At 55.7% G+C, this 10,001-nt stretch overlaps 1 protein-coding gene across 3 annotated transcripts; it reads left to right on the plus strand.

The window, feature by feature from the left end:
• On the plus strand, positions 1-9,473 carry LDLRAD1 (low density lipoprotein receptor class A domain containing 1). Of its 3 annotated transcripts, none has more exons than XM_037043206.1 (6): positions 1-395; positions 794-888; positions 3,396-3,491; positions 5,505-5,642; positions 7,421-7,549; positions 8,963-9,473. In XM_037043206.1, exons 2-6 carry the CDS (start codon positions 813-815, stop codon positions 9,109-9,111), a joined length of 588 nt encoding a protein of 195 aa, XP_036899101.1. In that variant the 5' UTR covers positions 1-395; positions 794-812; the 3' UTR covers positions 9,112-9,473. The 3 variants fall into 3 exon arrangements, with proteins under 3 accessions (XP_036899101.1, XP_036899099.1, XP_036899100.1); XM_037043204.1 differs by having other exon boundaries at positions 2-395; positions 3,363-3,491; XM_037043205.1 differs by having other exon boundaries at positions 2-395; positions 794-848; positions 3,363-3,491.
• The last annotated feature ends 528 nt before the right edge of the window (positions 9,474-10,001 follow it).

Genomic DNA, 10,001 nt, shown 5'->3' on the forward strand with positions numbered 1-10,001 from the left:
CATCACTGATGTCGAGGAAAACGCACATCCTGAGAAGCTCCCTGGACTGAGTGACGTGAGGGCCATTTCTCTCCATAGGTCGGCCTCTGTCTGTCAAATGGGGACAAGGAGGATTCTGACGCACTGCCTTGGCGCACTGCCAGCAGGCCACAGAATGAGGAAAGGCTGAGCAGGACCATGGCCCTCCGGCCCTTTCCTCCAGCTGGCAGGCAGCCTGGGAAGGGACTGCCCACAGGAAGGGTGGGTACAGCCAAGCAGGGCCTCCTGGGCACCCTCCTCCAGGCTACCCTGGTGACCAGGCAGGGAACCTGAGCTGTGTTCTACACACCAGCACAGTGCCCAGAGCTGAGAGCTGGGAGCTGGGGACCGGAGACATGAACAAGATCTTCCCCCAGGTAAGATCTGCCTGAGATGGCTCCTGACCCAGGGGAGCCAGCCTGGGGTAGGAGTGGGCAATAAAGAGGGTGGATGTTGAGATGGCTCAGCTCCCCGCTGCTCCAGAGCGGGTGGGGGGATCCAACCACAGGATGGGAGGGGGCACCAGGGAAAGCCTCTCTGAGGAAGAGCCGCCTCAGCTGGTTTGAAGGCTGAATGATTACAGGGGCCCGTGGGGACAAAGGCATTCCAGGCAAAGGTGCAGGAGTGTGAAGCAGGCATGATGAGTTTTCTGTGTGTGGGTCCAGTGGGTCCAGCTAAGGCTCTCGGTAAGTTTCGTGAAAAACTCTTTGGTGTGGCTCCCTCAGGCCGACTTCACCTCACCTAAGCCCACTCCTCACTGTGTTCTCTCGGGCAGGTGGAGATCAAAGGCAAAGATGCTGCTCGAACCAACGTCCTCCCTGGGGACGAAGGTAAAGTGGGGAGGGGCAGTTCCCTGCAGGCTCTCCCCAGGTAGGGTTCCCTGAGGTTGGGCTGGTGCTACAGAGGCACAAGGGAGCACCCTGAGGTTCCCCCTGTCCCTCAGACCTCCGCCCCCCATGCTGATGTCATTCACCCTTATCTTCCTGGCCGGCCATGCTGACAGCCAGCTGCTTAATGGGTTTGTCCATCTCTTCATGCACAAGCATTCATTGGGCACCTGTTGCATATCGCCTACCTCACAGGCACTGCGCCACATACAGAGTCCACCTGTAACCCATAAAGGAAAGATCTCTGGAGTCAAATACTTGACCCAGTGATTGACCTGGGCAATTCTCTTAACTACTGAGGGATAAAGTAGATGGGACCACACACTTATTTAGCACCTGCTGTGTGCCAGTGACTTGTGTGACTAGAACAGTTCAAAGCAAGGAACACATATTCACTCGACTGCATCTGACCAAAGACCCAGAAAGGCAGACACTCATGGTGTCTGCAAAGGGCCTTGCTGCCCGGCCTCTTTTAGTCTGTAGACCAGCGCTGAGAGGGGTCCTGTTGTGGGGCAGTAACAGAAGAGGCAGCTGAGGCTAAGAGGGGTGGGGTCGCTTGGCCAAGCTGGGATCCCTCACAGCTGAGAGGTGGGAGAGATAGGGTTTGAGTTCATATTGGGGTCCATCTGGTTGCAAAGCCTCGGTGCCTTTGTTGCCCCGCAGTGGGGGCGTTGATTTCCAAGTCCTGGCTCCTAGTGGGCATGGCTGTGGAACAGTGGCCTCTTTTCCCATCTGTCCAAGTGGGGATTGGCACCTCAGGGCCTTCCCGCCCTGGAGAGCAGGATCCTCACCTGGGTGTGGGCCTCAGTTCTGCCCGAGTCTCTCCTGTGGTCCATCTTGCCCACGGCCTGCGCTGCACAAATATTTGAGGAGTGCCTGTGCGGGCCGATCGCAGCGTTCTAGCCCAGATTCACATGGTCTTGTCTCTCTGGATACCGGAGCTTCCCCTGTGTTTGCTGACAACAAGGAAACCACCCGACAGGGCCTGAGGGTGTACTGATTTTAGATTTATGCTGTATCTCCTACTGTTGTCTCCTTTCCCAGCACACACCCACCCCAGGCTCCCGCCGAACAAAGCCACTTGTTGTCCGCCCCCAACACCACCCACAAGGCCTTTTCTCCTCCTATACTCCGAGTGCTCTCTCCTTACACCCTCCCCTCCTCTGCTGGTGGAAATTCCATGGCACTTTGCTCACACGCCCTAAACCACACTGACTGCCTGGCTCTGTGAGCTGCACAGGGACAGATCTTACCAGCAGGCGAGCAGAATGGACCGCTCTGCAAATATGAGTGGATTGGATGGAAATGGCCCGCCCTGCCCTGAATTGGGGCCCTTCCCTAGTCTCCTGGAGCCCTGGATCAGAATATTCACACAGCACCTACTATGGTGCCCCTGCCCCTGGGCTGGATCCTGGGGACACAGATGCTCCCAACCTGCCCTGCTTCTTTCTCTGGAGTAACTGGGGCGCAGCGGATGGCAGTTGTACCCACACTCCCCTTCTGACCTGCCCATGCTTTGCCTTCTAAATGTGCTGCAACGACCTGAGCTAAGACTGCTTTTGTGTCCTCTAAGAGCAGGACACGTAGTAGGTCCTCAATATGCTTTCCTTCATTATTTCACAAGCAAGCAAAAATGAAAGGATCAAGGTGTTTCCTATTACAGTGATTTCCACAATTGCTTAGCATATGGCTTGGCACATAGTAGGTGCTCAATAAACACTAACAATAGCTAAAACCTTTATAGCACTTACTATGCCAAGCACTGTTTTAATATATCCACTAGCTTAATCCTCTCAGCAACCCTGTGGTAGGTGTGATGACCTCCATTTCCCACATAAGGAATCAGGCAAAGTGAAGTGATGTCTCAGTGGGGCCGGGCTGGGGAGCCGGGCAGCTGGGCATCCAACCAGCATCCCGGCAGGCTGCGGAATGAACACTCACTTGGCACGTGGAAAGGGCTCTGGTTTGGGCAGCAAATAGTTGTGAACTCACATCTCAGCTCTGCACGAGGTGACCTGAACTTTGCCTTCTCTGAGCCTTGGTGTCCTCATCTATAAAATGTTGCTTTGGAAAATAAAAACAATGGCTATATAGAAGGGCCTGCTGTAGTTTCTGTCCCAGGAACAGGGCCCAGGAAGCAGGTGTCCATTTCTGACTGCCTCCTGAGGAGATGACAGTGTTTGCAGAAGGACAGGAGTGTAAGGCCGGTGGAGCAGAGGCCCAGGACCCTCTGTATGCCAACTGCCACCCACTAGCTACAGAACCGGGGCCAGGGACTGGTGCTCAGTGGGGCTGGGCCCGCAGGCAGAACTGAGAGCATCACGGCCCCTCCTCCAGGGAACCTCTTTCTGCCCCCGGATACCCAGGCAGGGACAGGCCACTTACAGGAAGGGCCAGAGGAGGGGATCCCTGAGCCCCAGTGCTGGCTGCTGCACCACTGGTTTCCTGCCCCCACAGCGGGCACCACGCCCCTCTGCTGCTCTCGCCGAGGTGCCTGCCTCTCGGCCTTCCTGTTGCTCCTGCTGACAACTCTTGCGGCCCTGATTGCCTTGGTCACCATCTTTGGATCCCCACCACGTACACCAGGTCAGGGTGGTCAAGAGAGGGTGGGTCCGATTTGCCGGGAGGGATTGGGGTGCAGAGACATGGGGGAACCCTGACCCTGCCTGGTTTCTCCATGAAGTGACTTTCGGACAATTCCTTAGCATGTGTGCACAGACTCGGGCACACAAACTGACATTAACATGTCTCCATGTTTCGGAGCCTCCATTTACATACCTGTAATATGAGCTATTGAGAGGTCCCAGCTCTGATGACCAGCCTCCTCCAGGAAGCCTGCCCTGACCTCCAGGCTGGGTTAGAAGCCTCTTCCCCTGGCCTGTGTCCTGGGTGGCGCCATCCATTTGTGTGGCTGCCTCCATCATACAGGATAAGAGTGTGTCTGACCCTTTCCCGGGGGCCCAGCTACAGTGGTGAGTCCCAACATGGCCCCTGCCCTCACAGAGCTAACGGTTTGGAGAGTGACATAAATGTTAACCAACTAAGTGCACTGAGGCAGGGTTAACAGGACACTGAGAATCTGGAATAGGGCCTCTGACCCAGTCCAGAAGTCAGACGGGGCACTTGGAAAGTGAAAGGGAGCTGAGGCCAGAAGGGGACGTGGGAATTGGTTAGCTGAAGGGGTGGCAGGAAAAGCATCCCAAGCTTGGTGAACACTATGCTTGGAGTCCCTAGGGTGGGAGGGAACATGAGGAAAAGGGTGGGAGACTGCACGAGGGCCAGTGGTCATGGGGCTGGAGTGGTGGGCAGGGCCAGGGGCCTGGGGCCTCAAAGGCTGTGCTGGGGAGGGGGGTGTCCCTCCAGAGCACGATGGGCGGAGCCGAGCTCGCTGGGGGCAGGTGTCACCACATCTCCCTTTCTGGCACAGGGCTCTGTAGCCAGGCTGGGTGTGTAAGGGACAAGGCAAGGGAGGGGTAAACCTGCAGCTCTCTGCACACCTGTGCAGAGACGCAGGCATCTGGGACAGGCGTGCATCCTTGAGGAGCTGGATTCCTGTACCTGTGTATGCACACATGTGCCTCTGTGTCTGTGTGTGCCTGTGTGATGCATGTCTGCATGTGTGTGCATGTCTGTGTGCTTATGTGTGCATGTGTCTGTGTGTGCATGTGCATTAATGTGTGTGTGTGACAATGTGAGATTTTCTGAGAGTAAGTCCCCCTCACATGAGCTGGGACCTGGGTCCCCTGTGCCCAGGCACACATGCACAAACCACTCTTCCATTTGTGGCCTGTGGGACTGGGGTGACCTCCCAGCTCATCCGACAGTTTCTCTCCTTCAATTCCTTGTAGCAGCTCCTGTGGCTGTGGGAGGACTGTCAGAAGGGCAGACGTGTTCAGATGCCTCCCAACATTCCTGGACACTGGGGAGGCAGCCCCAGCCTCAGGAAAGTGCTGGGTCAGCAGGCCTGGGTTGTGAGCTGTGCCGGGGCCCATCACACCTCTTGAGTCTTCCTGTTCTCCTGTGTGAAATGGGCTAACGATGATGCTTCCAGGGGGAGTAGGGAAAGGGCAGAGCAAAACCGTGCCAGTGCTTTGTAGACTGTGAAGGTGTGGCCAGATGCACTGGTACGGAGTGACGACCTGACAGCCCCAGGCCAGGCCCAGCAAATCGTCCCTGGTAAGCTGGCCTGGTGCTGGGGGCCCCACCATGTAAGTCACTTTGCTGCTGGAGTCCCATCCTGGGAGCCACCTGGGAGCCTGTCCACGGCTCTCAGTGAAGGGGGGAACCATGACCTACTTGCCACACTTCACATTCTGGGGTTACAGAAGTCTCCCCAGCAGTCCTGTGGGTGTCTAGTATGGTCCCCATTTTGCAGACAAGAAACCTGATGCTCAGAGAGGTCCAGTCATTTGCCCAAGGTCACTCAGCTGGCAAATGGTAGAGCTGGGACTTTGGCCTCCGGTGCCAAGCCCAGTATCCTCATCACTGCCCCAGCCCTTCAGGCCAGCTCAGTGGCGGTGGTGTCTCAGGTGTGGGAACCTTGTGGTGCCCTTGCGAACATCATCCTTGACCCTCCGGGGCCACCCCCTGCCCACTCAGTGGCCCAGGCCTGTGTGACACTGACAAACAGGACAGGCTTCCTGTGCCGTGACCGGAAGAGCTGCATCTCGGCCAGCGGGGTCTGTGATGGCATCCGCACCTGTCCCCATGGCGAGGACGAGGATGAGACCTTGTGCCGTGAGTACTGCCCAGTCTGGCCCCTGCCCCTGCCCCGAATGGGCCTTCCAGGGCCCTTTGGCGTTGCCCCTCCAACTCCCACTACCCCTGCAGCGAAAATGAAGCTCAATCATCCCTGAAATTACCAGGTACCTTTGTGTCCTCAGGCCTTTGCTTATCTGGTACCCTCAGCCGGGAGCACCTCTCCCCCAACACACATATGTGAATGCCCATGTTAAGGAATGGCCTCACTGTGTGCATCTTCATGCCAGATAATCTGTATTCAAACTTCATGGCAGAGTTCAAGGATTACCTCCACCAGGAAGCCTTTCCTGACTCTCAAGCAAGGTTAAACTTCTACCTTTGGGCTTCCACATCCCCTGTGCTTCCCGGTGTCCCAGCCCTAGTCACCTTGTCACCCGCAACTGGCATATTTGCCATGACCATCAGGCTGTAAACTCCTCAGGTCAGGCCTGGTCTGCTTGACCTTGGGTCCCCGTGCCTGGCACACAGGGTATTCGGAATGATTTGCTGAATGAATGATGGAATGAGTGAGTAAATGAGTGAATGAATGGGAAGATCTTGTCCCAGACCTTAAAGACCTGACAATTCTCAGGAGAAAGGAGCCAGGCCCTTTGCATGGAGGAGGGAGAGAGCTTGGTAAGTTGGAGTGGGCGGAGACGGGGAGCCAATGAGGGGAGAGTCGTTGCATCATAAACCCTCAAGACAACAAGAGAACTTAAAAGTCATCTAGCTACGTCCCAGTTCGTGCCCAAATCCCCCTGACAACAAACCCAGCAGAGGCCCCCCAGCTTCAGCTTGCATAGTCCTGGGACGGGGAGCTCACTACCATTTGAGGCAGCTGCTCCCATCACTGCATGGTTTGTCCATGGGAATGTCACTGGCATCCTTGACGGCTTCCAGCTCTGCCCGCTCATCACCCTGCCTGCCAGGAGCTGGGTCTTAATCTGTCTCCATGATGGTGGCACTGCACGGGTTTGGAGCCGCTGCTTCCGCCCCACGGAGGTGTCCCCTTCCCTGGGCCACACTCTGATCCCCCAGTCCTCCCCCTGTGACGGGTCTTCCCCATTCCACCAGCATTCCACAGAACGCACATCATGTCCATGTCCCTGGACAGGCTCCAGAACATTCATGATACTTCTGACCGGCTCTGGCTAGTCCAAGGAACAAAGGCTCCCCACCCCCACGTCTGGGATACCCCTCTAGTGATGTGGCCTGAGTTTGTGTTAGTTTTTGGTAGTCTTGTCGCACTGCTGCCTAAAACAGAACACACTTTCAGGTAAAGTGCTGTAACTCCCTCTCACAAGGTATGTGAACTCACATCCTCTGAGTTCTGGGACCCGAGTGCGAGACTTCACACCTATTCTTGTTATGTTCCAGTTGGAGAAGGCTTTGCGGAGATGAAGGAAAGCCTTCATCTTCCATTCCTGGACTTGACTGGAGTGTTTTTAGATAGGTGTCAAGGAGCGCATTCCTGGAGGGAGGACAGTGCAGGCAGTGGGGTGGGGTGGGGTGGGGATGCACGAGAGCGGTGCAGGGAACGAGGAAGGGAGAGGCAGGGCTCTGGGCGTCTTGCTGGATGTACAGGGAAAGAACACGTCTCTCCTTTGACTTGACCTCCTCCCTGGGAAACCTTCTCCCTGTGCCCTTCCTGGGGTGGGTGCGCAGTGGCACTGAGTTCAGCAACAGCCAGGGTGGCCGTGACCACCCCCTCCAGATGTCCCTGAGACAGCTGTGGCCAGATGCGGATCTTCCCCTGCCTCATCTGCCCTCTGCAGGAGATGTGCCCCGGAGTCTCCCCCAGTTCCTTGTGGCCCACTGTGGAGACCCCGCATCCTGGATCTACTCAGACCAGAGGTGTGACGGGACCAACAACTGCGGGGACTGCTCGGATGAACTGATCCCAGGTGCGGGTCTGGGCATGGGCTGGGCTGGGCAGAGCAGGTGTCCGGGTAGCGACCAGAGAGCAGAGGTTGACCAGGGAATCTCTGAGGTTCCCCTTGCCTCCTCTCCTTGCCTCCTAGAAAGAAGTTTCCACCCATTTTTGGATGCCTCCTCTGGCAGGGTGCTCACTCCTATACCAAATGACTCCCACTGGAGCTGTGTTCTTCTGTGGTGGGGAACTTAACAGATAAGGAAACTGGGCTCAGAGGGTAACTGGGCAAGAAGTATGTGTGTGGCCCAACTGGGGTTTGAACCTGGGCTCCCCTAACCCCCTCATCACCTCCCAACAACCCTGTGAGGAAAACAAGGCAGGAACCACTGGCCCTACTTTGTATGTAAGCAAACTGAGGCCAGAGAGAAGGAACTTAATACAACGAATGACAGGAAGGGAAGTTGGGACGCCCTCCCTGACTCACAGTCTCCTGACTTCAAGTCTGGCCTCTTTTCACTGTCCCAGTGTAATCCGCAAACGTGGCCTGAGCGCTGCCTGGGGCTAGGCCTGTACCAGGCCCTGCTGGAGGACGGCCAGGAGTCAAACGTGAGTCCTGCCCACAGGACTCACATCCCGCTGATGCCAAAAGGAAGTGACGAGGACCTGGGGAGGCTTTTTAAGGGAAGGGAGCATGTAAGAATCAAGGGAGACTTCTCAGAAGAGGCCGTATTCAAGCAGACCTTAGAGAATGGACAGGGTTTTATTTTATTTTATTTTAAAGATTTCTAAAATTTATTTATTTTTAAATTTTATATATTTATTTTTAGAGAGAGGAAGGGAGGGAGAAAGAGAGACAGTGAAACATCAATGTGTGGTTGCCCCTCATGCGCCCCCTTCTGGGGACCCAGCCCACAACCCAGACATGTGCCCTGACAGGGAATCGACACAGGGACACCTTGGTTCTCCAGCTGGCACCCAGTCCACTGAGCCACACAAGCCAAGGCTGGACAGGGTTTTAATAGGCAGAGGCTGGACATGCAGGGAAGAGTGCGGGAGGCCCAGGGTTCAGGGCAAAGGGGGGAAGTCTATGAGGCACGCTGAGGGCTGGTATGGCTGAGTCAGGGTGAGAGGGGAGGATGGACTGGGGTAGACAGTGTGCACTGACCACTAATATTTGAACACTGATCTTGTGCCTGGCACTATTTCTTAATAACAACCTTGAGCAGGTGAAGAAACTGAGGCTCAGACAGGGTAAGAGACTTGCTCGAGGTCACACAGCCCATGAATTGGGATCTAGAGTCTCTCCCACAGGGAACAAGGAAAACAGTCAACCCATGCCAGATGGGACGGGGTCTGGGGAGCCACGGCAGGCATCAGAGGTGGGGAGTGCCCTGGACATTCCAGGACACCACAGCTGCTCTTCTGCCATCTCTTGTTCCTCCAGTGACTGCCTGCCCACCCTGTGGCCCCGGGTGGTGGCGCTGCCCCTCGACTCTCTTCAAGTACTGCGGCTGTGTCCCAAGGAGCCTCTGCCGGGACCGTGTGCAGCACTGCTTTGACTGGTCTGATGAGGATTCCTGTCCGGGCCCCTAGCTGGGCGCGCAAGCCAGAGCAGGAGGCTGGCAGAGTGGCACTGATGAGCCTCCGAATGAGCGTCCAGTCGAAGAACACAAGGGCAGGAAGGAGCCTTCAAGTTCATCTAGTGAAATCTACACACTGTGGTCTCTGAAAAAGACTTGCCTCTCCTGCTTTCAAAATGTTCAGCCTCTCCTTAAATGCCTCCAGTGACAGGGAGCTCATTAACATAGATGATGAGAAACTGCTCCCATGATTGCTTCAGGGGCCACGCAGAGGAAATTTGCTCCTCTTCTCTAAGACAGACTCACAGATTTTGACCTCATTACCCCTTGGAGAAAAGACAAGTCTGGGGCTCAAACATTCAGCTGAGGAATTTAGCCCTTATGTGGCGCGTGTACTGCCTCCTGCCTCTTTGTACCTAAGGCAGATAGTGTGGGTTTGGCTATAGCTTCAGCATCTTTCTCGTCTCAGTAATCAGGCCCTATTGGCTGACCACGTGACGTCTCACCTGCCAGGGGGAAGCCCTCCTGGAGGCTCTGAGCTGTAGAGTAGAAGGTCTGGAGAAAGAGCAGCTCTCCCGTCCGTCCCGCTCTCCACCCTGTGCCCCGGGCCCAACAATCCGCCCAGGGTTCTTGTATTAGGGGTTGTGTTTTGACCCCAGAGCCTGAGTGAATGAGTCATTCCTCTCCATACCTTTCCAGGCTTCCAGCCCCCAGACACACAAGGATCATTGCTCCCAGTAGGGAGATGAGGGAGCTGAGGCCTGGAGGGAGAAATGAGTTGCCCAGGATCGTACAGCAAAGTCAGTACTGAAACTAGGATGAAACATATTCTATGGTGTCCTAAGCCTAAAACCTTACCCACTACCCATATGATTGCGTCTTGGCTTGTGGGGGGAAGTGAGG

The sequence above is a fragment of the Sturnira hondurensis genome, unplaced genomic scaffold, assembly GCF_014824575.4.
Source record: "Sturnira hondurensis isolate 20B ecotype Veracruz unplaced genomic scaffold, ASM1482457v3 Scaffold0004068, whole genome shotgun sequence".
Lineage (NCBI taxonomy): Eukaryota > Metazoa > Chordata > Mammalia > Chiroptera > Phyllostomidae > Sturnira > Sturnira hondurensis.

What these genes read in the sequence shown, in the direction of transcription:
- LDLRAD1 (XM_037043204.1), top strand. Translation starts at nt 813, where the DNA reads ATGCTGCTCGAACCAACGTCCTCCCTGGGGACGAAGGTAAAGTGGGGA. An exon ending in CGAGGATGAGACCTTGTGCC is followed by an intron (nt 5,643 to 7,420) that starts GTGAGTACTGCC and finishes TGCCCTCTGCAG; the next exon opens with GAGATGTGCCCCGGAGTCTC. An exon ending in CTCGGATGAACTGATCCCAG is followed by an intron (nt 7,550 to 8,962) that starts GTGCGGGTCTGG and finishes TTGTTCCTCCAG; the next exon opens with TGACTGCCTGCCCACCCTGT.